Source organism: Typha angustifolia, chromosome 11, assembly GCF_048772165.1.
Source record: "Typha angustifolia cultivar Huaian chromosome 11, ASM4877216v1, whole genome shotgun sequence".
NCBI lineage: Eukaryota > Viridiplantae > Streptophyta > Magnoliopsida > Poales > Typhaceae > Typha > Typha angustifolia.
The window spans coordinates 6,303,481-6,331,344 of NC_133249.1; the positions used below are offsets into that span (position 1 = coordinate 6,303,481).

At 35.5% G+C, this 27,864-nt stretch overlaps 2 protein-coding genes across 2 annotated transcripts; one reads left to right on the forward strand and one right to left on the reverse strand.

The window, feature by feature from the left end:
* The first annotated feature begins 2,025 nt into the window (after positions 1–2,025).
* On the forward strand, positions 2,026–14,061 carry LOC140771244 (mitotic spindle checkpoint protein BUBR1). The gene is made up of 10 exons (XM_073112700.1): positions 2,026–2,325; positions 2,439–2,498; positions 10,440–10,584; positions 10,674–10,831; positions 11,934–12,015; positions 12,106–12,172; positions 12,239–12,293; positions 12,931–13,179; positions 13,626–13,706; positions 13,796–14,061. The coding sequence occupies exons 1-10, from the start codon at positions 2,111–2,113 to the stop codon at positions 13,854–13,856; spliced, it is 1,173 nt and encodes a 390-aa protein (XP_072968801.1). The 5' UTR covers positions 2,026–2,110; the 3' UTR covers positions 13,857–14,061.
* Positions 14,062–22,130: 8,069 nt separating this feature from the next.
* On the reverse strand, positions 22,131–25,932 carry LOC140770805 (3-hydroxy-3-methylglutaryl-coenzyme A reductase 1-like). Its single transcript, XM_073112084.1, has 4 exons — positions 24,973–25,932; positions 24,124–24,305; positions 23,519–23,865; positions 22,131–22,807 (listed from the first exon to the last, which is right to left on the reverse strand). Exons 1-4 carry the CDS (start codon positions 25,821–25,823, stop codon positions 22,568–22,570), a joined length of 1,620 nt encoding a protein of 539 aa, XP_072968185.1. The 5' UTR covers positions 25,824–25,932; the 3' UTR covers positions 22,131–22,567.
* Positions 25,933–27,864: the final 1,932 nt, after the last annotated feature.

A 27,864-nucleotide genomic window follows, 5' to 3' on the forward strand; every position in this document is an offset into this window, starting at 1 on the left:
CTTCGACATTTCTTCTTCTAATATTGATGGGTTATTTGCATAAAAAAAGACTTTAAAAATAAAAAATAATTAAATTGAGCTTTCGGGGCTTAATCTTGTTATTTTAAAAACTTAACTATTTTTTAGTGTAAATGCCTTAGTCTCAACTCAATATCCTATATTTCTAAAACACTACTAGGGTGATGGCATGTAGTATTAGAATATCCTTGATGAGTATTCCATCACATATGAATTAAAAACTATGGAAGAGAATCTTTTCTTGCTTCTAGAGTTACAGAAGAGTGCACGCCAATCCCTACTAAGAGTCTAATGTTGAAAAGGAAAGCCATTGTAGCATGCCTAGCCAAATATATATCACAGCTTTTGCTTAACATTGAGATAAAACTTGGAGATTAATCAACCCAATTTATGTTTCTATGGCAGATATAATATTCACAATATCCAAACTTTCAAATTAAGGAACACAGAGATTGATTAGAAGTGATTACATGTCAAGAAACATGATCCCGTTTCTCCGTTAGTTCTTGATTATTATATATTTAAGCTTAAACATCAGTACAAGTGGTTGATTTTGAATCCTTACATTGAGAAGGGATGCTTGCTCTAAGTCTTGAGCTCAACCAGGAGAATTTGGGACGAGAGTGGCCTGTGGTTAGTGTCCTTGTGGCACTTCCATTAATAAGCTAAAGTCATAGCTCATGTGTGGCTTATTTGGCTTAGCGAGCTAAGTTAAGCTCGTTCAGAGTGTTGCTTAACCGGCTAGGGTTAAATTTTATAAAATTGAATGATTACCACCAAAAATCAGCGTCTTCTTCCAAAAATATCATTGGATTAGTTAAATTTAACTAATCATAATTTAGATTAAAAACTATTTTGCCCTTATATCAATTATTAAAAATATTTTAAAAGCTATCTAATATTTAATGTGATCCGGGCCTAATTGGGTATACCTCATGGGAGATATTATGCTCACTAGGTTGAACTCGACTATCTAGTTTAGTTGTTGCTTCTGGTTTTCAGATTTAGAGCAGTTGAATGCTTGTCCAACGATGTTCGAATGCCCTAGTTTCATGACGTCATCAAGGTGTTCAGATGCCCAAATATGAGAGTAGCCTTCTTTGAGGCTTGAAATGTCTGACTAATAAAGTTTGAATGCTCAAATCTGAGTGCAACCTTCCTTCGTCGAGGCATTGAATGCCCAAAATCGACTCGAACACCAAACTAATGACGTTCAAACACTCGAATGTCGATTTCAATTCAATTATGGTTATTTTGGTTGTTTGTTTGGGGTTAGGGTATAATTAATTTTGAGTCATTAGGATTAACCTCTACATATATATATATATATGGAGAGCAACCTAGTTTAGAGATCATTAAAGAATATTGATTATTTTCTACCTCTCATCTCCTTCTCTTCTCTGGATCTCCTCTCTCTCTCTCTCGTTCTCTCAAGCTAGGCCGCCATCCTCTCCAAGATTGTCGTCACTCCTCCCTCATCAACTGCAGTATCTCCCCAGACCCTTATGGCCAATTATTTCTCTCTCCTCTTCCTCTCTACAGATTTACCATTTCCATCATCACCTTCGGTATCTTCCACTCCATCGCCGACATCATCATCATGACATAACAATATTATACTCAATACTATAGTACAATAAAATATATCTTATTTCATCTTAGACATAACAATATTATGCTCAATACTATAGTACCATGAAATATATCTTATTACATGTGAGGCAATAATTGTTAATAAATATTTTACGCTCTAAACTTAAAAATTACTGGGTGTTTTAGTCATTTACGTGTGTCCATTAATTTTAATGATAATTTGCTAGGAATATTATATTAAAATTAATCGATAATGATAGTTCCGATATTTTAAAGAATGTAATGGGTAATTATGTAAAAGTCCCTATTTATTATGTTTGTTGTCGGACACGTGGCGCGAACGGACGGGGTGAAATAATATACTGGATAGAAGCGTAGTATAGAATAATAGAAGCCGAAGCGGGATAACTCCTCATTTGAATTCGAAATCCAAACCCTTCCCCTTTCTCTCGTTTTTCTCTCTCCTGTCTTCCTCTTTTCTTTCTTTCCTTCCCAGTTCATGGCGACGGAGGCGGTGGAGGTGGCGGAAGTGAATGCAGCGGTGGACGAGGAGGCGCTGTTCTTGGCTTCAGGCGTGGAGACGGGTAATGAATGGGAGCTCTACAAAGAAAACGTCCGACCTCTCAAGCGCGGCCGCAACGTCTCCCTCCTCAACCACGCCCTCAAATCGCACCATAATCCAGCTCTTAGATCCCAACTCCACCTCACACGAAGGTAAGATGCAAACTTTCCTTCTCTAGAATTCCTGCTTGTTGATTTCTTCTTCTTCTTCTCTCTCTCTCTCTCTCTCTCTCTCTTTTAATTTTGAGATCGATCGATCCATTCAGGAGGATGATCGAGGCAATCGACGAGTACCAGGGCGACGACCCCCTTCAGCCGTGGCTCGAGTGAGTTGTTTTTTTAGATCTGCTGTTTTATTGGTTTAAAGATTTGATCTTTCAGACCTCTTGAACTTTACTTCTTTTAATACTGTCATGAACGCTGTCAGGCCAATGAAGATGAAGTAATTTTCTAAATAAGTCCCATATGTAGTGCTCAAACAACATTTAGATTCATATTTTAGGTCTGGATACAGATATTAGACTGTTAGTAAAATTTGAAACCGTATCCTAACCAAACGAACATGAATAAATTTTAGATACGGATAAGATAATTTTCGGATAGATAATCAATTTTAAAGGGACAATGATCGAATTTTAAATGAATTATGATTTTTTTTTTGAGAGAATTTAGCACAACATATTATGAGTTAATTTTTTTTTACATGTCAAATACATATAAATTTAACAGAATCAATCTCTAGAAATAATATAAAAGACATTATTAGTAATAATATCGATATTTACTATTTAAATAAGCAAATTAAAAATTGTAAATCATTCAAAAATACACAATTAAACGGATATCTAATATTCGTCTCCATATACAAAAAATTATATTCGAATATGTATTTGAGGGTTTTATCTGTATCTGAATTTGTATTCATTTTTTTTAAAATTCTCCGAATTTGTATTTAGGTTGGGTAGAAATTTCTTATCCGAATCCGATTTGAATCGGATTTAGATAGAGGGTTGGGTCGGAGTTAATTTAATTGATTTCACTCCTACCCGTATTAGACTAAAGGGGAATTTTAATTTTCACTTAGGTTCTGTAACAATTGGATCGGTATAATTAAGTCCTTAAGTCAGCATGCGCATATCATGTGCAAACGGTTTAGCTGTGTGGAGTATGAATTCAATTAGTTAAGAGTCCTTTAAGTTAGCGCTTGCATGTCACGTGCTGACGATTGAGTTTGAGTAATATTTGAATTCAGTTAGTTGGGAGTGAGTGAATTGGGGATTTGAGTGTATGATTCGTTTGTAATCCCTAATTTGGGAAGCAAGCTAAATAACTTGAGTAATAGAGTGGCCCCTGTCTAGGAGTTTCCGAAAATGATTTTTCTCTAAATTAAGAACATGTTCGTCAAATTTCATTAAGGTTGGACTTATCGATTGAAAGGTATAAGTTACTCAAATCTGCTACTTTAGAATTTTTGCTGTAGGTAGTTATCTTTGGGTATAAAGCGAGATCTTGATCTGTAGATCAGTCTGGAGATTGATAATTTATGAAATTTTCTCGAAATGATTCCTTTCTAAGTCCAAATACATTTGTAAAATCTCATCTAGTTTGGGCCTCCTTAAAATATGCTAATCCAAAATATTCATGTGATATTTCAACATCTAATATTCCAATGTCTTATTATTCTAAGTAGGTTAGGATCGGTCAGTCCTTACCGAGTTAAGATGCTTGTAAAAGGGTTGTATCTTAGAGGTTCTTATCCTATTAGGAAAAGACTTCAATTCCTGGTACAGCTTTGTCTAAAAGCACCCTATATATATTATGATGAGGGGACTATAGTAGAGATATACTAGATATGTAGATTGTCTCTGTTCTAATTCTTTCTCTCTTAAAGCCACATCTTTGTCTTCTCTTAAAGCCACATCTAAGGTACCATCTAGGCTTAGGATTTGAATGGTGAATCAATATGTAGTTCTCGACCGACATAGAGTTATTCAACATTGGCCTCAAAGTAAATCATCTAAGCATCTATTTGATTGTCATCTTGTGATCGAGTCTTCATTCGTTTGCATTAAATTTTCTATCTCCGCTGCATAAGCGTCATCGAAATCTTCCAACACGTCTAATATATCAATATTTCAACGATCAATGCCTAACACTTCAATAAGATAATTATCCATCATGAGTACTGTGTCACAGACTTAACATTTTTTAGCGTTTTGGCAAGTCCGTGCAGTACTTCAATATTTTGCAAGATGAAGTAAGCCTTGAAGTAAAGTCAGTATAGAAGTAAAAAATGGAGAAAGCCTTCACTAACACTTAGAGAAAAACTATCTTGATGAAGTCTCACTTCTTTTCATTTGCTCAAACTTTAGATCAAATATAAATAGTGGGTTCAAACTCTTTAAATAGGAGAAAAAACTTAGCTACTAAGTTACCATAACAACTATCTTTTTTAGATACTTAGAAAGAAATAGATAAAGATTGATGAGGTGTTGCCCGTATCTATCCAGTAGTGGATAAGTTTGAGGCCAATCCAGTAGTGGATAAGATCGAGTTGCCTAATTATCGTAGTGTTCTTTGGGTCCAGCTTAGTGTTGCTAATACCTTTGGCACTATGGTTTTGACCAAAACTTCGATAAGGCGTTACAATTGGCTACCATGGCCCAAATGAAAGTCAAAAGACCTCTATCTCATAGTTTGATTGTACATGTAGGCCTGCAATATATTGTAATGATGTTGCTTTTCCTCGAAGATAGTTTAGAAAATCATGTCATTGTCAAAGGGTCATGTTGTTACGAACTAGATCTGAAATTATCTGGACTTAAAAAAATTATAATATTTTTATAGGAGAAAGTCTCAGAAGTCACAGATTTAATGATTTTCATTTCACATGATTCTGAGGTTGATTTAGAAAGATAAAATTAAAACAGTGAAGGAATGTTAGAACTAGACATATTAATAATTATTCACACTGTTTTGAAAAGCGGAAAAGGCGGCCGCCTTTCTACATGGCTGGGCGGTGCACCGGCCGCCCCGCCATGTAGAAAGGCGGCCAAGTGCCTTGGCAGGCTGCCTAGGCGCTATATAGCGCTAGGCGGGTCGCCTGGCCCGACTTGGCGGCCTAGCGCTTCGGCCCGCCAAGTCGAGATGCGGTTATTAGTGAGCGGGTCGGATTTTATAGCGGATCGGGTTTAATAAAACTAACTAATATAAAAAAACCAAACACTATGTTAATCTCTCTCTCTTTCTCTCTCGCTGCACATCTCTCGCCGACAAACCCTAGAACTAGCTCTTCCATAGCCGACGGTAGCGAAAGGCGGCGACCACAGCGAAGGCGGCAAGCGGTTGACGGCATCTAGCGACAACGTGCGATGCTCTCTCTCCTACTCTCTCTTAGTTAGCCTCTCCCACAAAGGTACTCATCTCTCCTCTCTCTCCCTCTCTCTCTCACTCTCTCCCATTATGAATCAATGGGTTTACTGTTTTCTTTTCCCGAGCTTAAATGTTCCCAATTTTTCCTAACTTATTTTTTCAATTACTCTTAATATGCTATAATATATAGTTATAGAAATTAATTAGAAATTTAGAGGAGTTAATTGCTAATTGCTTTATGAGTTATTGAATTAAGATTACAGAGAAGGAATTTTTTTTCAGTGTCATGCATCATTAATTGGGGGAATTACTAATTGCCTACTATTTAAGTATATAATTTCTGATTAGAGGATTTTGAAATGTGATTCATGTGAATAAACTATAGTTAGTAAACAGATATCTCAGTTATTTAGTTATCACTAATAAGCAATTAGCCAATGTGAAAATGTTATTTAGTGTTTTGGTTTAGTGCACAATTAAAATTTCTGTATATACTATATTTATTTATTTATATTAAAAATGCTAGATCGCCTTGTGATCCGCCTTGTCGCCCGCCTTCTGCCTAGGCGGTGGGGTGGCCGCCCGCCACCCGCGGTCACTTTTTAAAACATTGATTATTCAACGTTGCAGCGGTTTTCGGAGGGTGGTGAACGGTTAAGGGTGATGGCAGACGGTAGTAAGGTAAGGTGGCTCATGGAGGTGATGATGGCTAAGGTTTGGAGGTAGAATTAAAGTTCTAAATTAAATCTACTCTTAGGAAAAAAAATTATTCTAATTATTTTTTTTACTCCTAATATAAACTAAATTAAGCAGCCTAAGCTCTCTATATATAGAATGTTAGAACCAGAAACAAAAAAATAAAAAAAATAAAAAAAAAAATCTGGGGATGAGAGAGTAGGGTGCACGTGCAGGCCCTCCCCTCTCCCTCTCCAGCACGCGACGAGGCGTTGTTAGGGGGGAGGATTTCATCTAATCCGAATCGGATTAGATTTGATCCTCATCTAATCTATAAATTAAACCCTAATCTCTTCTCTCTCTCTCTCTGCTTAACGATCTCAACCCTCTCCTCTCTCTTTTCTTCCTCCTTTACCGACGGAGTCACGCCGTGGAATCAGCCTGTCGGAGCGTTGTCAGAGCCAGCGGAGACCACCACGTGACTCCTTCGTAAGCCTTCTCTCACCCCTCAAAGTTAATTTAAGAATAATAGGGTTTAGTGAAAATACCTAATTTGGGGGTTCTTCGGCTTCATCGGCAAATCTAGCCGGACGGTGGCTTCGAGTCGCAGCCGCTACCTCTGGAAGCATCTTGCCGTTGGTCTCGTGTCGTGGGCAGTCACCGTTGGAGCTCTTGTGGCTCCGGTCGCCGTCGGTCATGGGATCGACCACCGTTAACGAGTTCTCCTACACCTCGCGAGGACGACTGCATCGTATGGGTGTTGGGGAGCTAAGGGTGTGGCCGGCGAACCTTCGCCGCGGCGACCTCCCGGTGCCTTCCTTTTCCTCTTTTTCTTTCTCTCTTTTCCTCTCTTTTTCTCTCTCTTCGGCTTGGAGAAGACAGACTCGGGTTGCCCGAGTCTGATCTTCTCCCTTTTAGTGTTTGGATTCGGGTCGGGTTGGATCCGAATCCAAGGAACTCGACCCGGTTCCATTATCTAATTGGATTGGGCCTTAGCCCAATCCATTTAAGAAATAGTTAGGTGGGCTGCGGGCCAACTGCAGCTCAGCCTAATTGATTTGGGCTTATTTTAGCCCAAGTTAATTATTCTTAGGTTAAATTGTAGAAAGATTCTTAATAATTGTTATTAAAAATGTTATTGTTATTTATTATTTAAGGTAGTGATTTTTAGTACGTGAGCTAGAGATTTGAGATTTCGGTTGTCTTGCCTAGACTCAAGTGAGTGGGTTCACTCACATGTTTATTTTATTGTATTTCATATTTTTGTCAGACCATGTAAATTTTGTGTGCAAATTATTTATTTCACCCTTATGTGTAAAAATTAAATTGTTGCAATTTCTGTGTGCAAATCTATTTATTTCATCCGTACGTGCGAAAATTTAATTGTTTTATTTTCTGTGTGTATTTAATTATTATATTCAGTGCATCACCATACTTCGTGTAAATATTGAAATTTGTGAAAAGAAAAATGAGATTAGTTTTGATACAACTTAGAGAACAGTCCCGGTATAAATCGTTTGCGATTTTCCGTGGTGACTCAAGTCTATCTGGAAGTCTAAGGGAAAGTCCTAAATTAGATCACTTCGGTGACTTTCCTAGGTGACTCTAACTTCTCTCAACGGTTGGAGGGAAAAGACAGAGTGTGTTGATTATAGGGTGATACCCTCTGATGACTCTAACCGGATCAGCTATGAATAAAAGTCCCGAGCGTCATCTCGAGGTGATTTCTAGTTGATGTGGATTCACAGGGTTTAGACTCATTAAGACATATGACAGTATAAATATCAAAAAATGTTAATATGTTAAAAACGTGCAAGGTTACAAGTGGTGACATCTCTCTATTGTTATCATTGTTATTATTTAGAGAGCATGACTATTGCATATTGTGATGGATATTGTTGCTTTTAGTTTAATTTATTTAGGATTAATATGATTTAAAATTTATTTGGTTTTCGAGTGGATTCTACTCACTGAGCTATAGTTGTTGGCTCATGGGTTATATTGTTTTTTTGTATTTGTTTATTTATTTCAGGTAATAGTCAGTGGGGCGACTGAGCGAAATGTACCCGGATTCTATCTCCACTTAGGATTCATCTATTTACCTTTCTGCTCTTTTAGATTTTGTGCTTTAGATTAGAAGTTTTTATTTATTTAGTTTAGAGACTCAAAAATATTAACATTGTTTTTATTTTTATTACAATTAGTAAATAAATTTAATAAAGCACATTCTCATTTTTATTTATTTATTTTGTCATCGTACACGTAGAGAGTATTATTAAGGCTTCGTGCATCTCAAACATATTGAGATGCATGGCCGGTCATGGGTCCTATTTTGGGTCGTGACATAGAAGTTGGGTACAATGAGTACTTTAGGACTAGTTTTTACACGAATTGAAATAGGATTTGTCTTTAAGGTTTATTTTACATAATTTAATTAGATTTGCCTTAAAAGCTTATTTAATTTAACTAGACTTACCTTAAGGGCTTACTTGAGTTAAGTGGATTTGTCTTATATGTTTATATGACTAGACGTGATCATCGGGTGCGCTGGGCTGAGTTCAGGCTGGGCATTTCGGGCCAATCGAGCTTAAATAATTATTTACGGCTCGACCCACCAATCACTCTGATTGGGCTGGGTTCCAGCCGAGCTAGAATATGCCCACTCCGGTTGAGCTTGAGTTAGGTACAATGGGTCTAACATAATAGGTTTAATATAAAAAATATTATATCTTATTATGCCGAGTTTAATAGGCTTATATGAAGATATTTTAGTTATCTTTCATGGGAACATAATTATATATTGATATATAGTTTACTAAATATCTAATGTGGGACTAAAAAAATTATAGGAATATGCATGCATTATCGGTCAGGTCATAAATGAGAATAGTGGATCGGGCCGAGCCGGATAGGCCATGCTGTGCACTACCATCTCGGGCTCAGATATGGTCGGGCCTAAATTAGGCTCGGGCCAAGCAGGTTCTGGCTGGGTTTGGGTGGGTCGGGCCTAATAGTCATGTCTATACATAACTTAGTATAAATTAATTAAGAAATAAATAGACTTGATTCATCGAATCCAATGTTCTCATGATGTGATCTAATCTGACATAGTTCGCACTATATGCCCTTGGGTTTTGGCATGATAATCCACTATTTAATGACAAATAGAGAATAGTTGAAGATGGTTTACAAAATCATCCCTCAGCCAAAGAGATCACACCCTTAGTCTTTGGAATGACAATTTGTTGTTTATTGACATATAGAGGATAAAAAATGAGCATAGGTGAAGGTAGAATCACCCTCCTCGAATCACACTTGCCAAAGGACAGGAGAAACTCTATAAATCTGAATAGCCATACTAACATTTGCAAAAGATAAGAATATCCGAACAGATGATAGTATCTTGTTGTAACTTGTAAGTTCAATGGCTCTTATCTTAAATAATTTGCAATCACTCCACGGATGTTTGATATGTCAAAGACTTCTTCTAGACCTTTCCTCTCTAGTCCCTTTCTGATCTCTAGATTTGCCTCCCGTATCTAGTTCTTCAGCATTCAAACTCTTTTTTTCGTCTATCTACCCCTTCTATATATAGGAGAGGTTAGAATATTTTATTGGTTAAAAATAAGATATTGGAGAATGTTAACAAAATCATTAAATGTAACAGTTCTAATCTGAGTTAGCCTCTCAAATTAACATACTAGAGCAATAATTTGTATTCTATTCGGCTTTATTGATTTCCAGACTAGAAACGAGGTCTTTTTGAATAATAAAATCTAATTGATTGCATGATCTACTTTTTGTATAAATTTTGAGTATCATTTGGGTTTTGGGCATATTATTTATTTGAGAACCTTTTCTATTGTTGATTTGTTCCATTAATATATGATTACCACATAAGATGCTGCTGCAATTGGTTGAACGCTTTAGATCTTTTTTGTTTTTCTGACTCTCCAGTTTATCATGTACAGATTTTTTTAGGGATGCTGTAAAGAATTTCATGCACATAACAGATTATTTCATTGCTTTGCTTCTTGAAATTGTGCTAGTTCTAAACCTGTTATTATTAGAAACTCTGACTATCTCAGAATTCCTCTCCTTTGCTTCCTTCGGGTCTCTTCTTTTCCTTTTCTTTTTCTATTCTTCTTTTTTGCCTCCTAGTGTAGTTTGACCGTAGTTTATTGCTAAACTGTGATTCCTGTTTTTTTTTTCCTACGAAGCTGCATCAAGTGGGTCCAAGAATCATTCCCAAGTGGTGGAGATAGTGCAGGGCTGGTTGTGATATATGAGCAATGTGTACGCAAATTTTGGCATGACACTTGCTACAAGGATGATTTGCGTTATCTAAAAGTTTGGTTGGAATATGTAGGTTTCTTCATTAACTCTTAATATGCCCTCTTTATCATCTTTGAATTTGATTGTAAGTTATATTGGAATTTGTTTTACTTCTGCAGGCAGCAAATTGTGCTGACGCTGAAGTGATCTTTAGTTTCCTCGAGGCAAATCAGATTGGACAAAATCATGCCATATTCTATTCATCATATTCCCTGTACATGGAAGCGAAGAATAAGTTGAGAAAAGCTGATGAGATTTTCAACCTTGGGATAGCTAGGTGAGTCAATATTGACAATTTGTCAATCATGAACTACAGCTGTTTGTACTTTGTCCATGTATGATTATACAAGAAAAAGTGGAGAACCAAAAGGAATCTCCATAGGAGGAGTTGCTTATAGATAGAGAAATGTCTAGTTGAAGCCAACCGTTCACGTAGATCTTATACAATGAAGCATGAATATTTTGTTTGCCCCCTTGTACCAGTATCTGATACGTATTGGATACGGCTAGAGGGGTATCGAAATTTAAAAAAATAGTTTTAATTTTTTGACAGGACTCTGATGTGGCTCCAATATATTTTTTGATTATCTAATCATTTTTATTTTTTATTTTTGCTAAAAGATGATATAAAACATATACTTTATATGCATATATGATTATCTAATCCTTTGTAATATTTAAAGTTTTGTTTATTTGATAATAAATTAAACATATAAGTTGAAGGTCATTTAAAGATCCAAAATAATTGTAGATGAATAGTAGAATTATGTTCCAATGCTTCACTGACATTTTGAGTTTCATGTCAGTTTATATTACAATATTATTTTAAAATTTTAGACATGTAGATACTAAATTTATAGCTTTCATTGCTTTTATTTTATTATTTAAGAGACATTCTTTTTTCGCCATATGTTATATTAGTTGACAACATATTGAAAATATATTAGCTATTTATTTATTAGCATATCCATCTTATATCCGTACTCTACTTTTAAGAATTTGTAGTATCTTCGTATCCATATCCTAGCATTGCATATCCATATCCGTGGATGACAGAGATGAATCTCTCCTTGTCAACTTGGCCATCTTTCAGAGCTTGTATTTGGGCTATAGATTTAGTAAAAAGAAAATTGATATTTGACAGGTTCAAATTGGATTTTGTGCCCATTATAGTTCTCATACTTTCAAGAAGCAACAAGAAGTACTCTTTTTGGGTAACTGATATATAGTGGTGCCTAACTAAGATATTCTGATTCCTGAGAAGGCTCCTTGCACCGTAAAGCTGCTACTGACAGTTGTAGACGCATGCATTTCACAGTTTATGTTTTTGTTTTCCATTTTCCCATTTGATTCTTTACCATTTATATGTTGAACATTAGGAAGGCACATCCGTTGGAGAAGTTAGAAGAGGCATACAGGACATTTCTTGTAAGGACAACACGAACAAAACAGCTCAATGAGGTTTACCATCCCATCTAGTTCTGGGACTCTTTTATGGTTAGACTCAAGCATGTCCTGAACTCCTGATCCTTTTGGTTCTTTCTTTTATAGGATGATTCAACGACTAATCAGTTGCCAGTTCGAAGCTTTGGAACTGTTTTGACTGAAGGAGAAACAAGTAAGTCTATGATGATATCATGATGTTCAAATTGATTGGCTACTTACCGTGTCTACAACGTTCCAGGAAGGCAGCCCATTGAAACATCTAACTTGACTAAACAGAAGGTAAAGCAGCAAAGGTGAGCTTCTTCTGTAGTACTAGGATGCTAAGCATACATTCTGAATTATGCAAGTGAAAGGCAGTTCCTCATCGCCTGAAAAAGTCCCATTCTTGCTTTCATTTTTATGAGCTGAACTTGGAAGTTGCAAATTCACTCTCAAAAGTATTTGAGAAATTAAGGGCACAATATCATTTGTTTTCCTAGTAAAAGAATACCTGCTATAATCACTTTCCATGGTTGTTAGGTCGTAGATCCTTGTTTAATGCAATTATGTAACTTGTTGTCTATTATAACGTGTGAAATTGTAAATAACATGACAATGGATTTCTTTTGTTTCTTCCGTGAGACACTTTGTTAGCTGATTTCCTTAAATTGATGACTAACAAACTCATCATTGCAGAATTGCTTTTTAACTTTTTCTTCAAAACTGTTCCTTTTTAAATTTCAAATGTATGAAAGCTGATTAATTGTTCTACAAATCATTGATAATTGATTAGCAAAGTTCTTTCTCTTATTCAATAAGCAAGTGGTTTCTATGGTGGACTTCAGTTTGGAATCAGAGGGCCTACAGCATTAGATTTTCAGATGCTTTCTTGTATATTCAATTTGCTAAATATATTGATGCTAATATTTATAAATAACTTTGCGTTTACAGGATAGATGGTAACAAGCCCCTTTCTATTTACAAGGAAGAAAATTTTGTAGCAAGTCAATACAATGACAAAGTCAAGAGTAATGACAAAATCTGGCACAATCTTGGGACACAATCCGAACGAAACAAGGAGAATACGTCGATCCCTTCAAAATGGGTGCAATATAAGGTTCCACAAAATTTGGGAGCTAGGAGAGGGCAGACAACTCCTAGTACTTCTATTGAGATCTATGTGGACGAAGAATGTTCAGAGTATGTTCTACTGCAACATTTAGTGAAAATAGTTTTCTATTTTAATATTACGACTCTGTTATCAAATTTTCTGACTCCCCTTAGATTTTTTTAATTTCATTTTCTCCATGCATGCAGATCACCTTGTAAAATAAAACAGAGTCAAGAATATATAACATCCTAATTTCAAAGTCCTATAATACACTAATTTGATTAGATGCATATTACAATTTTCTAGCACTTACCAGCTGATTTGTTAACTGCTTTTTTGCTCTGCTACTCTCCAAGATTAGTAACTTCAAAATGTTTCGGCAAATATCTAATTACACCAGTGATAGTTTCTATTTATGGATATTGCCCCTGAAAAATCATTGTTATGATTTTCACGACCGCTAGAAACTTCATAGTCATATTTTGATTTGAGAACTTATCCACTTATTATTATCATGCGCTTCCTTTTGTCTCAGATTAACATCAGATGAGGTTGCCAAGAGTCCCAAGCCTTCTCTATTGAAGCTTAGGAAAGCGAGTAATCAAAACCTTAAGAAGTAAGCAGCTGACTTAACTCTTTATTTTTCATTCATTATATTTTGTATTTTACTCAACTCGTCAACTTAACTCTCTGTTTTCTGAACAGGGAAGCAGAATTGCTGAAAGAGAATCCATTGCGCAATTTTCCTTTGAATAGCCTCAGATAACTCGCCTTATTCCCTTTCTCCTTTTATGGTCTTTCTTTGGTGTTTTCTTAAGACTGTGTTGTGCCACTCATTTACCAGTTACTTTTCTCATTCTGATCCTTCCTGATATGCTTTTGTGTGTAATGTGTGTTACATAAGCTTTCATCTCTTAAGCTTGTATACTCATTTCAAATTAAGAAATTTGTACTACTGCTGTTAAATCTTAGATCTTGCTGCCTTGGTTCTTCTTGTTTTTGTCCATTTTAATGTGCTTTTTACTCCACTGAATGATATCCTGAGATTCTATAACGTTACTGGTGTCTAGAAACTTTGAGAGGCAAATTGGGGTCAACTACTACTTTCTTGATATTATCTTATAGACATAATCTGAACCTGATATTAGCGATCATGTTAAGATTCTTCATTCAAACTATTATGGTATCTTAAGCCAGAACAGTCACTTTCTGAAATAAGACAGGATAATCACAAAGTGAAGCAAGTAGATTTTCTCTATAATGTCATTCTTTCTATCAAACAAATTTGCTCAGCTGTTGTCTAACTAGGCTTACTTTATGGGTTCTCTTCCTTTTTCTGTTGATCCACCACAAGATAATTATTTTATTCTAATTCCATATGTTTTGATCGTCCATAAAAGTTTAACTAGTTGGATGGGGGAATTAACAAATAGATTCTCTTCTTTTTGTTTACTTCTAAGATGAATAGAACCCACATGATATAAAAGCCAGAAAACTATGTTATATCAAGAGCATTGGTAGAAATATACATCCCAGAAAAGTGTTAGCAAACCAATGGAGAATGCATAATGCTCTAATAAATAATGGAAGATAAGTGATGTGAAAGGCCATGAAAGTAGAGCAAGCAACCAGCAACTCCTGAAGGGTTCAAAGAGGATGAAAGCTCTCTCACCACCTGTGCAAGTACGTGTTGCAAGAAACTGCCAAAATAACAGTCAGGTGGAAGTGGACGAGCCACCGTTTTGTAGTAGAAATATTGCAGGAGAGAGGCAATTAATCTTTTGTTCCTCATGTTTTATTATATGTGGATGTTAGCATAAGCTGAGGAGATCCACCTAAGCACTGATGCAGGAATGATAGTGATGGAAAAGAATAGGAAATTTAGTACTGAGATAGATGATGGTGTATATGTGGAACTTAAACTTGTTGAATTAATAAAAGGGAAGAATGCCAAGGAGCTTTGTTTTGGTGGCCCATGGAAATGGACACTTCGTGAGAGAAGTGTGACAGTAGGAACTTGTTTATTTGCCCATGGTAATTAGCACGTTGTATGTAGTTGTATATTATGGCTTCAATTGAAGGATGAAAGGAGTTGATGGACAACCCTAGCTGACTCTAGATACTCCTATTTATTAGCTTCTATTTTGATCAATATCTTCTATACGAGAGCATTGGAATATAAAAAGAGAAATGCTGCCGTTCTCTATTAGAATTTTCATTATTATTTTTATTCTCATTCATGCTCTACCATATCCATATGTATCAACTGATCTCCCTATATTTTACTTTCTGATACCTCAAAAATACCTTGTTTATCCCCTTTAACTTTACTTATAAAACTTGCTCGAGAGGTATTAAGATTATTTTATATCTACTTAATTTAACTTATTTATATAGTTATTATTCTTAAGAAGATGGGCAATTTGTAGCAAAGAGCCCTTCGGTTTTCTAACCGATAGAAATATACCTCCTATTTATTAAATTACAATTTTGGACATTTTTTTACTGTTTATTAAAAATGTCATGCATCACCTATGCAATTTATATGTTTTGACTATATAAAATGTATACTTTAATTTTAAAAAAAATATATCGAGATTAAAAAAAATAAAAAGTTATGTATCATTTATGTAATTTATATGTATCGCCTATATGAAAGGTACGCTTGAATTTCAAAAAAACGTCGCACATCACTTATGTAATATATACGCATCAATTATATAAAATACACGCTGTAATTTTCAATGATGCGTACATTGAGATGTTAAAAAAAATACTACGTATCATCTATGTAATTTATACACATCGTTTATACAAAAGGTACGCTCTGATTTTTGATAATGTGCGCATCAAAATTAAAATCGTAAATTAGTCTAAATCAGTAAAAAAAAGTCTGAATTTATAATTCTATAAATAAGAGGCATATTTTTGCTAATTAGAAAGCTAAAAGAATTTTTTGCTGCAGATTATCCCTAATGAGACTAATATTATTGTAAGTAGAATATAGGAATTGAATGATAAATACTAGTGTGACTTTAAAAATTAAAGAATTTTAAGTACGAACGTTGTTAAACGATTGTACTTTAATTATCATTTGAGTGCCTTCAGAAGATTGAAGAGGACATGTACCTAATTCTTAATTTTTATTTAATACTTGTGCTCGTGCATTCTTTATTTAATACTCATTCATGCCAAATGGATATATGATAATATGTAGGGCCTGCAGAGCAGCAGATGCTGTTGGGTAGGTTAGCGATCTACCAGGATCCGACCCATTTAGACAGGCATGACAATCTTCCAAACTAAATATTTTTAAGTCAACTCCATATTTGAATGAGAAAAGAAAAGTGCTTCTAAGTATCACCAAAATTTCAGGTGATTCCTTAGACTTTGAATAATTTTCTCAATAAATCTCTTTTAGACGTCCCAGTTAAATTAATACAATTGGAATTCGAATTCAAATGCACCATATCAACAGTAAATATTTTCAAATAATGAGAAGGTTTAACTACTTCATGATTCCTGAGTTTAAGTGAAATCAGAAGCACTCTTTACAAGTAGGTTAGAGAAAAAAAAAGGAAGAAGAGGAAGAGCCAATTACCAAGTAGATTAAGGTGTTCTCATGGCTCATGGAAGAAGACAAACAAAGACCCCACCTTAACTCCCTGTGACGTTTAACTCACTTGAGAATATTCCACCTAGAACTCGAACGCATTGATGACAATGGCGGAGAAGCCATGGCAGGTGAGCAAATTGAGTTTGATCAAACGACTCAGTACGTAGTTTATGGTTTTGGAGGAGTTGGTTGAATTAACTAGAAGATAGGGCATTCATAGTGCTTGTTTCAGAACAGTAAGTAGCCCATGGAAATAAGCACGTAGTATTGCCTGTGTTATATATTATGATAGTTCTAATATATATAAGGGATAGAAAAGGTTGATGGACAACCTTAGCTGACTTGCATACTCCTTTAGATTCCCTTCCGGTTGGTATTTTTTATATGTGGAAGAATGCTTTCTAGTTTCAACAGTAGGACAGACACCATTAATTAGTGATCGATCTCCTTCTCTGACGTTGGAGTTGCATCTTAGAGACTTCTGTCGTAAGATTTGAAAAGAAACAGAAGGTGGTCTACTCGTAATCAGGATTTGAAAGCATTTATAATATTGTTAGGTGCTAATGTTTGAAAGAGAAGTAGACGAGTCAGTGTTAAACTCTCCTAATTTTAGAAATCTCCAAACCAAAGTCCATATGTAATCCTTAAACAAATGAATTAAAGTAGATATCTCCAGAGACCCACTCACTATATATTGAGCTAGACATGGTTGAAGCTAACTATAGACACCAATGGCACAAGTGAATTATAGCAGGTTAGGTCGGAGATGGCGTCGGATGAGAGGATTTCGATTGAGCTATTCCCGATTCCCTCTTCTTCGCCTGCGAGTTAGGTTGTTTTCTTTCCTTGGCCAATTCGTGCGATGTTTGGAAGAGATGAAGTTTAGTGCGAGGAGAAAGAGTAGATTGCCTTGCGAGCGAACGGGCAGTCGAAGAGATTTGCTGTCGAAACCGCAGACCGCAGGCCAATATAATCAAAGCCAAAGGTGGTTGATGGACAGTTCGAACTCATTTTATGCAGAAGCCATTGCTGATTGCTTGGAGTTCATTAAACGTTCATCTCTTCCTTTGCATGAGTGTTCACTTAGTGAGCAAGAAGAGAAAGCCAATGGTGAGCATGGATGTCAGACAAGGATGCTTGTAATATGATATGCTAAGGCCTTAAAAGAGATGAGTTTTAATTTGATGGTTGAGATATCTATACATATCTCATATCTATCTATCTATCACTTTGTTCTTCCTTTATCATAAGCTTGCTCAAATAGTAATTAAGCTTCCTAGTCTTCTCTCAAAGGCAGTGTTAATTGTGCAGGAAATATTAACTTTTTCTCTTTCCAGTTGTGTTATTCTTTGTTCATCATCAGTTATTACATTTTTTCAGTTTTTCAATATCATTAATGAGAACCTGATTCTTTCCAAGTAAAAGAGAGAAGTGCAACAAATTAAAAGGTAGTCCATCAAGAGTCCAACTTTGCCATCCCTGCCCCCATTCTTTTTCTTCTATCTACTCAAATAGTAAATACATTGAAAGAAGAGCAGTTTATGAATTAAGAGTGGTTTATGATGCATTGAAGCCATACCATGAACAAAATAAATTTAGTAACTTGAAATCTCTAGGTATTTATTTTTATATAGCATAGTACAACAAAAGGTTATGGAGCCAATGCTGCTTAACTTCTGGTTAACTGAATCTAATAATACAAAGGAGATAAATACCATTAATTAATTTGTGAAAAAGAAGTAATGAATTGAATGAAATCTATGTAATTTATTGGGTAGTTTTGTGCAACCAGGCATTGAAAATAGAGTCAATTTTGCAACTAGGGTGACTCCAAATGAATGTTTCATAATTACTTGAGACATTAAAAGAGAACCAAAAGTAGATCTCTCTTTGGTTTTATTTAATTCAAGTGGTCACACATGCTATTCTATTTCAACAAGGAGATCAAAGTTTGATCAGCAAATAATATACATCACCTTGTATTAAGCTCTTCCATCTGAGTTGCTGCATGCTTCTCCCAATCCAAATCACATTCTCTCATATGAAATGTTATTGTTGATTGATATGAGAAATTCCATAACAGGAACATATTATGAACCAAAATATTTTTGCAAGATTAATTTCTTGTCATCAAAATATATATCCATGATTAGTCTATGTTTAATACATACTTTTTCCTCCAAAATGGAGGACTAGCCATTGAAATAAATATTCCAACTTAATTTACAACATCTTTGCTAACTCACAGATGTTTCTAGTCATTGATAAATGCACGACTATATTGCATGAATTGCACGCATCTCCAAGACAATCTTGCACGAAACTCGAGGTATTGTAAGTAGCATATATATGTCAAAAGAAGCTTAAATTCTGGGTGATTAGTATAACCAACCAGCTTTATTAGCTCTAATATTAGTGAGTATTGTCTAACTTACGGGCAATGCCATCCGAAAGCTCTAATTACTTATAGATCTAATCACCCATATATAAGTATAGAAGCATGAGTATTTCTTTTTGGTTTGGTTCATCGTTTCTCTTTTTGAGCCACAGGAAAGAGTACCAATTAGGAACCCAGAAAATGCATTTAAAACAAGTGTAAAAGTTGTTAATGGCACCAAGTAAGAATATCTTTGTTCTTCTTTGATTGGTATTAAGATAGTGATGATGAAAATGCCTGAGCCCAGTTTAATCATAGAAATGGAGTTTGAACCAATCTACTATTCTGGTTTTAAAAAAAATAATTACCCTTTTTTAATAGTACTTTTTCAAACTATTTATCAAAGTATTATATAACTTTGTATCAGTGAGTTATATTTATTGATTTTCAACTTTTTCATAAGTTTTGAGTGTGAAAACCTAATTGAGACGGAAGATGTGAAATCCTATTTCTAGTCACATTATTTTCTAGAACTTTAATTATTCTTGGGGTTAAATATCTTTATTATCCAATACTTATGTCTAAAGTCTATTTTACCCTTTTATATTTTAAAAGTCTTGAACTAGTCTATATACTTATAATTAAAGTGAGACTATTAATTTTTCTGTTAAACTTAACTAAATGATGCCAAAATAACCAAAATATCCCTATCATGTTTGTTAGATAAAATACATATTTTTGAGATAATACTGTTAAATAACCAAAATAGTCATAAAAATCAGTTAAATTTGATAGAAAAATTAACAGTTCTATTTTAGCCATAAGTATATAGACGGGTTTAAAACTATAAGAGTGTAAAGTGGTAAATTGCATTTAGCCCTTATCCTTTGTTTGACACTACTCCCCTTCAATCAGGCCCACCTTCTTTTCGCCGCCACTAACGGTCGCTCCATTTCCAACCTTGGCATGGTCTCCTTAAGCTCCTTCACCAACCACCTTCCTCAACATCCCCGTCTTCTTTCTTAATGGTCAGTTCACCTCCTAAAGCCAGCTCCACCATCAACGCAGGTCTCCGTCGAAAAAGTTGCATGTATGAAGTGCAAAGTGTTTTAAATATTCTAAGAAAATTAATGATAACACTTGTATTCTAAATCTACTCAATGATTTTGGTATTAGATCTATTTTTAATATTCAAAATCTAGTAGCTTATAAAAATCTAGATTTTACTCCCGAGAGTCCACTAGCAAATGTGCCTATCTACGAGCCTATTGTGTGATACACTTTGTACCCCAAATTTTTATCGTATAGTAGATGAAAATGATAGAATAATTTAGATAATGATGTCATATCTATCAGAGATGTTGAAACCTGACACACTTGACAGTTGAGTTATCTCCCACCAAGGGAGAATATTGTGGACATCATCGACAAATTACATTGGTGTGTGCGTCAGCATAGAAGGCACTAATGACGGATAATCAAAGGATTTGGTTCTATGTTATTTTTATTATGTATGTAAGTTATTTTTGGTATTTGAGATTGTATTTGCTTACTTTTGGTGTTTATGATTGTATTTACTTATTATGATTATAAAGTCTATATATAAACTACCCTATCACTAATACTTTTTTCAGTTTCTCTTTCTAACCACTTTTTTTTTTTATTAGAACGTTGATAATAGGGGTGTAAATAGCTCAACTCAAAATTAATTTTAAGCCCTATTTTTTATTCAGTCTTAACTTGGCTCAAGCAGAATTGCGCTGGAGCCAACCCAGACTGAGCCTAAGCTAATCCCATGCATATTTTCAATCTAAACTCACGCGGAATTGGACCGAGCCAAACCCAAGCCGAGCCGAGCCGAGTCCAGGTCGCTCGATTTATTTTAATGCCCCTGCCTAGAGATCCCTTTATTTCACACCAATGTCTTAAATGAGAGTAGCTTTCTTATAAAATCATTCTAAATTATTGATTGAGAGAAAGACTTTATAAACTGCTTTCTATAACAGCAATTTACCTAAAGAAATCTAGATGGCTGTTTACTTGGCAAAGAATGCCATAATTTAAGTAAGTAGTTTAAAAACTAGAATAGAACGGTAATAATGTTTGGAGAAGAATAGCAAATTAGTCTAGAACTCCATAGAAATAGCTGAAATTTCTCCTTCCATATGGGTTCTAATTTTCATGTCAACTCTTTTATATTTCACTTGCATTCAGCTCCTCTCTATCTCCTCAACAGAAGCCAAGATGGGAATTATTTGGTGAAGCTCTTTGATCTCTTTGAAGCACATGATTTGGTTTGGTGCTGCTTTCTAGCACAGAGAATGGTACTCCTTGTGAATTGTCCCATCTGGGAATGCATGTGGTTTTAGTACACTTTATGACCCATGCACAGGGTGGGATGCATCATTCATCTCATTGAGGACATCTGGGATAATAAACTATGTATTCCCAATAATTCTATCAAGCAATACTGGTATCTCTTATTGGGTAATGGTGACCACCTGATGATGGCTGGATCAATGAGTTCTCAACTGTCTAATTGACAGCATGTAACAGCTACTGCAACCTGCATTGAGCCATTTGTGGAAGATTGTGATCTACCTGTAAAAGATTGTGTTTAAGGACATCATAAGATGTATCACTTGGATGATTCTATCCAACAAGGACATAATTTATTAGTGAGATTTTTTATATTTGGACATTTTAAACTATAGTCCATTTTCATATGAATACCCTCATTTATATTCTGTGATATATATTACCTTCTTCATTGTTATGTATCTTTTAAATGTGACACAAAAATAAAATGAAAAGATCTATATAAAACTATGACAACAATTCAATATCTGAGACCTAATCTTGCATCTATCAGCTTTTAGGAATTCAGCATCCAAATAGGTTTTCAGCACAAAATGTCCATTACTTTCTGCAACCACAAAAGATTTTCAGTGGATAACAAAATATCATTTGATCATACAAGAAGATGTTAAATGTAGGAGCTTTATTAGAGTACATCATGTGATCCATAAAGCAATGTTCCCAATAAGCAACAAAGATATTAAACAAAATAATAATCTCTAATTAAAATAGATCTCATTGGGCCCAAACAACTAGAAGGTATTCAAACTTCTGCAGAGATCATTTACAGAGAATACAACAGCAAGGGACAGCAAAGGCTAGCTTCAGGTAGAGGACTTCTTTATCATACAGACATTAAAGACCAACATGTTACTCCCCTTCTGAAAGGTGGCAAGGATGATCAAAGTGCTACTAAGAAAATTGGCACCAAGAATCTTAATAGCTTGTGAAAGGCAAAAACTCAGAATATGGGATGAACAAAAACACCATTAGCTTGAATTTTACCATCTAAACTTTCTTCTCATCTCGCATACTTTCCAGAGGACATTTATTTCTTGATTTTTTTTTTCAAAGTTAGGTTCATTTCTTGCTCCATCTGGTTACATTAATATGGAAGGAGTGCTCATCATGCAGCCTTGGAGAAATCTTTGCTGGATCTGTTATACTTCATGTGGCTTTTCACAAGCTGACCAGCTGCAAGGGCAGACATGAGGGAGAGTTCTCCTGCAAGCACAGCACCAGCTATGATGGTGGCCAGAAGCCTGGCATTTGCTCCAGGAGATTCCAAGCTTGAACCCTTCACACCTAGTAGGTCCAAACAGGCAGCCTGAGATGCCAACTGGGTCCCACCTCCAACGGTTCCCACCTACATGGGGAAACAACAACATCACGCATGGTCCATAGAGAAATGTAATACGAACAACTAGTTGTACCAAAAAAAAAGTAATAGAGAATTGATCAGGACAAAACAAGTTTGTTGCATTGTAGTCATTCATATAAAGGACAACTAGCCTCAACCTTGCAGACTGATATTTGTCATACTGGCAAATATATTAGTAGATGTGTTGGACTTATTTTTGAAGAGCAATAAACCATGAGTGGAACTGGGGGAATCTAGATTTGGCAGATTTATGGGGTTCAGGGGTTGTTTCTTGTATTGGGAAAAGGGAAAATTGAGGTGTTAACCTTAGAGAAGTCTAAGACAACACCTGTTAGGTGAAAGAGCAACTGAAGTTTTACGGGGAATAAACATAACAGAACAATTAATATATCACCAAACTATCATGCAACAAATGCTGCAGACTTCCAGGTTTCAGTTATATCATGCTGTCCCATGAGTCATGACAAACTAACAACCTTACATTCGGGCATGAAGCAAATACCAGAATAGAAATCGTCACATTGGTACAACATAACAGCAATATATTGCCAGAGGTAAAAAGATAATAGCAAAAATAATTAGATAGACATACAGATAATCGCTAATTTGCTGGATAAAATAGAGGAAAAGATTAGCGAAGACAACTAGGATGCCACCCATAATATTGAAAAGGTTTGATGCAAAGGTAAAGATTACCTCAATGGATGGCATGGTAACCGAGACATGAAGATCCTTTCCATTATTCACTGCTTCCATCATCGTGATACAGTGTGAGCTCTCAACATTCTGTGCCGGATCTTGGCCGGTGGCAATGAAGATGGCAGTCACGATGTTGCTGGCATGTGCATTGAAACCCCCCATAGTGCCAGCCACAGCTGAACCGGCAAGGTTCTTAAGCATATTGAGCTCCACTAGTGCTGATACAGTTGTCTTGAGTACCCTCTTCACTACATCCTCCTTAATAACTGCCTCACAGACAACTGACTTGCCTCTCCCCTCAATCCAATTCACAGCAGCAGGTTTCTTGTCTGAACAGAAATTGCCTGTGATCCATTGCAAAAAGATACAGAACAACGAGAGATTTCAAGATTTGCATTTGGTAATTATAAGAATTTGACATGTTGCAATGCTTCAAACAGCTAGGTTTTCAGTGTCTTAATCAGGAAAATGACAGAGGTATCACTTAAAATTGACCCATTCAAGTAGAGACATCCACTAATAGTCCTCTGTCAAACCAAAATTTAACCAAGGCACAAATAGAATAAACAGAGATACTTAAAGGCAGGAAAAATGAGTCAAACCAGAGATGCTCATCACTTCCATGTCAGGGAAGTCTTGAAGCAGATAGTCCAGCACATTTTGCACACCCTTAGACACCATGTTCATCCCCATCGCATCTCCAGTGCTGCAACTGAATCTCATGTAGAGGTTCTTCCCCGCAAGTGAACACTTGATCCCTTGGAATCTGGCAAACCTACTAGACCTGGTGGACAAATCAAGTACGACGTCATCATCTAAACATAATAAGTAGAAAGGAAATTATAGAATTGTCAAATATAGCTGACTAACTGAACCAAAATATATCTTACCAAAAATTAGAGACAAAAAAAAAAAAGAAACGCCATAGATTTTCTAAATATTATCAATTAAAAAGTTGCAGGAAAAGATGATACGTGATTATTTCTAAACACATGAGGACATAGGATTGAACATTCATGCATATAATAGGCAAGTACTGTGCATATATTAAATCAATGATTATGATGAATCAAAATGAACTGTGGTAGCCAAAACACCCTTATAATTGAATCAAGGAGAAGCTTTTTGACAGGAAGGCTAGAAATTTATGTAGCAAAACGATGAGAACAGGGGATTAATCGTTCCTGTTTATAGTGCAGAAATAGTTCATAAATCCAATGACTAACATGCATAGAAAAGGAATTATGGGAACCAAAATAGCCAAATATTTGAACCAAAAGCTTAGTAAGAAACTAAGAACAAAAGCAAACTACCCATAATAATCAACCATCAAACACATCATCAACAATCTAAAAAAAACAGGCAAGGACGTTTACCCTGCAGTCAAACATCAAATTAGCCAATCACCTTCGCACCAAAAATTGCAAAACCCAAATTTTCCACCAGAATACCTGTTGAAGATGGCAGCTATCGTGTCAAAATTGTCGGCTTCCTCAACGAAGAACTTGAGCTCGGTGGCCCTCCTAGCCGTCGCAAATCTCACTACAGGCGCCCTCGTCATGCCGTCCTTGATTACGACCGCATCGGCCCCACCTGAGTCGGCGATGGCTTTGCACCCCCTATTGGTACTCGCTACGAGGCACCCCTCTGTTGTCGCCATTGGCAAATAGTACTCGGCGCCGTTAAGCACCAGGGGCCCCGCGACCCCAACCGGCAGTTGTACGTACCCCACTGGCATCTCGCAGCATTGCCCAAGAATCGACTCGTAGTCGAACCCATCAATCGGCAACCCATCCATCTCCCTCCCCGTCATTCTCCTCACTGCCTCGCGCCGGATTCTCGCCGCACGTGTGCAGTCCCCAAGCCTCGATTCGAGCGCATAAGACGGAAGCTTTCCATCGAGCACTTGGCGGATCAAATCCTCGTCATCTAAGGAGATTGGAATCGGGTGGTTCTGGGTCTTCTTCTCGTGGCACTGAGAAGACGGAGATGGAGATGGATTGGCGAAATGGGTATTGCCGGAATCGTCGTTTTGAACGAACGGGATGCCGAAGAAGCCGAGGAGGTAGAGCAGCGATCCCAGGAAGGTGATAACAGCGGAGAGGTCGGGAAAGGTGAGACCTTTAAGGGAGTGGTGAGATGGGGAATGGAGGCGTTTGGTGTATGGCCATAGATGGTAAGCGGAGGCGAGTAAGAGGACCCAAACGAGCTTGTTGGTGTAGCGGATCGGGAGAGGAAGCGCGTCCGAGGCTTGTAGGTTTCTCTTCTGTGTCTTTGTGTGGACCTTCTTCCTTGCCGCCATTGATGGAGGACTACGGCGGTGCTCCACCTTGGGGGAAAGAAGGCTAAAACAATGTTCGTTTTGTATTGGATTGTTCTCTTCCTCTTCCTCTTCCTCTTCCTCGTCCTCCTTCTTCTTCTTCTCTAGGAAGATGGAGGAGATTACGAGAGGGTGGAGAAGGAGTCATTTTTATAGCGTTTGGAGGAAGGACTGCGATACGCTCACCTCCCGTGATGATACACTCCTCCCTCAATGGATCCCCTGCAGTCGGCTTCAGCAATTTAATTTTATTTAATTTTAAAATATAATAATGAACCAAATGTGTATTAACTAATAATACACTTAATCTATATGTTAAATTTAAAAATAAAATATAATTTATATGTCTGTCGTAATACTAAACCCCAACTTAATTAGTTTAGTTAGCCACATTTCTTAGGGCTCATTTAGGTATCTTAAATTAAATTAGGCTAAAAAGTTAATGGAGTTTAGTTGTGAATTAGACTAAAGTATAATTATTAATTTTGATGTGATGAAAAAAAATAAAAAATATTATTTTTACAAAATAATAAATAATATATAAAATTAATGAACTAAAATATTTTTTTAACTTTAATAATAAAAATAATGTATTTAAATTATGTCGAAAATAAAATTTAAATAAATTTAAATTTATATAAGAATTATTATTTTATTTCTTGGATTTGGTTATTAAAATTTGGCTGGAGATCTCTGACCAAGTCTGCCGTGCACTCTATAGTATACTATTACAAATAAAAATAAATAAATATAATTAAATTATAAAAGCTCCCTCGTAATTGCAAAAAATTCCTGCAAATGATTTGCAAAATCATTCCTGATATATAATTTTTATTGCAACAGAGCGCACATAAAAAACTAAATATAATTAAATTATAAAAGTTTCCTCGTAATTGCGGAAACTTCCTGCAAATCATTTGCAAAATCGTTCCTGTTATTTGATTTTTATTCACGTGAATTGCACCTTTGTCTAATTACTCCTAATCATTTTAATTAGTGATTACTCTTCATAACTCAAAATTAAAGCAAGTAAATCATATAATTTAAATATTAAACCATAGAGAATTTAATTTGTAAAATTCTAGAACTAGAAATTAGCTTCAAACCACCATCTTTCAAACTAAATATTATAGCCTTATGCATTTTCCTAAAGATAAGAATCAGATAATATTCCATCAAATTAATCATGGTTTTCAATGTTTAGACAAAACTGTATGGCTATTAGTTAATTGTGTATGATACTGTAATTTGCAAATTAAGTCCTCTTAGGATATGGATCACCTCATGATTATGATTTTAATGTCATGGGGCTTATTTTTAAGTAAATTATCTTAGTTAATCCTCGCTTCGTGGCAAATAATCCGAAAGGGTTTTTCGCATAATTGGCACTGAAAACTTTTAAAATATTATAAGGACGGTTACATTCTCTAAAATACTATAATTGTCACTCAATTTTTTTATTCATTCATAATTGCCATTAAGTTTAGTTTTAGAAAAAGTACTGATAGAATATTACTAACATAATTACTTAGGCTGCTAAAGTTAACAAATGGATATAAACAATTCTATCACTCTTATCTATTGTAGTTTAGAGCACAAAATATTTATCACTTATTTTAATATTTCTTATACTATGATAGTGAGTAATATTAAATAACTTTCAAACCATCTAAAGCAATTTACATAAGGGAAAGATAGTCTTTCCTTATGTCAGTAATATTAATTAGATCTAACTGATAGAATGATATTTTTAAATTAGCTTAATATTTTCTGTGATAATTATGATATTTTAAGAGTTTCCAGTGACAATTAAGTGAAAATCCGAATCTAAAATCACTCTAAAACTTACTTGTAGCTAGATCCAAATCCAATTTGCTAATTAGGGCTTGCAATTAGTAGTATAAATTTATAATCCAGCCTAAAGCCTTTTAAAGATATAGTGGTGTAAATAAGTAAATTCAAGTGCTCTGCTAGTGTACCTAGTGGATTCTCATTAATGGCAGTGACTTATACAGTGAACAAG

What these genes read in the sequence shown, in the direction of transcription:
- LOC140771244 (XM_073112700.1), top strand. Translation starts at nt 2,111, where the DNA reads ATGGCGACGGAGGCGGTGGAGGTGGCGGAAGTGAATGCAGCGGTGGAC. An exon ending in CCCCTTCAGCCGTGGCTCGA is followed by an intron (nt 2,499 to 10,439) that starts GTGAGTTGTTTT and finishes TTTCCTACGAAG; the next exon opens with CTGCATCAAGTGGGTCCAAG. An exon ending in CAGAAGGTAAAGCAGCAAAG is followed by an intron (nt 12,294 to 12,930) that starts GTGAGCTTCTTC and finishes TTGCGTTTACAG; the next exon opens with GATAGATGGTAACAAGCCCC.
- LOC140770805 (XM_073112084.1), bottom strand. Translation starts at nt 25,823, where the DNA reads ATGGCGGCAAGGAAGAAGGTCCACACAAAGACACAGAAGAGAAACCTA. An exon ending in ATAGCTGCCATCTTCAACAG is followed by an intron (nt 24,306 to 24,972) that starts GTATTCTGGTGG and finishes TTTGTCCACCAG; the next exon opens with GTCTAGTAGGTTTGCCAGAT. An exon ending in TTACCATGCCATCCATTGAG is followed by an intron (nt 22,808 to 23,518) that starts GTAATCTTTACC and finishes TTCCCCATGTAG; the next exon opens with GTGGGAACCGTTGGAGGTGG.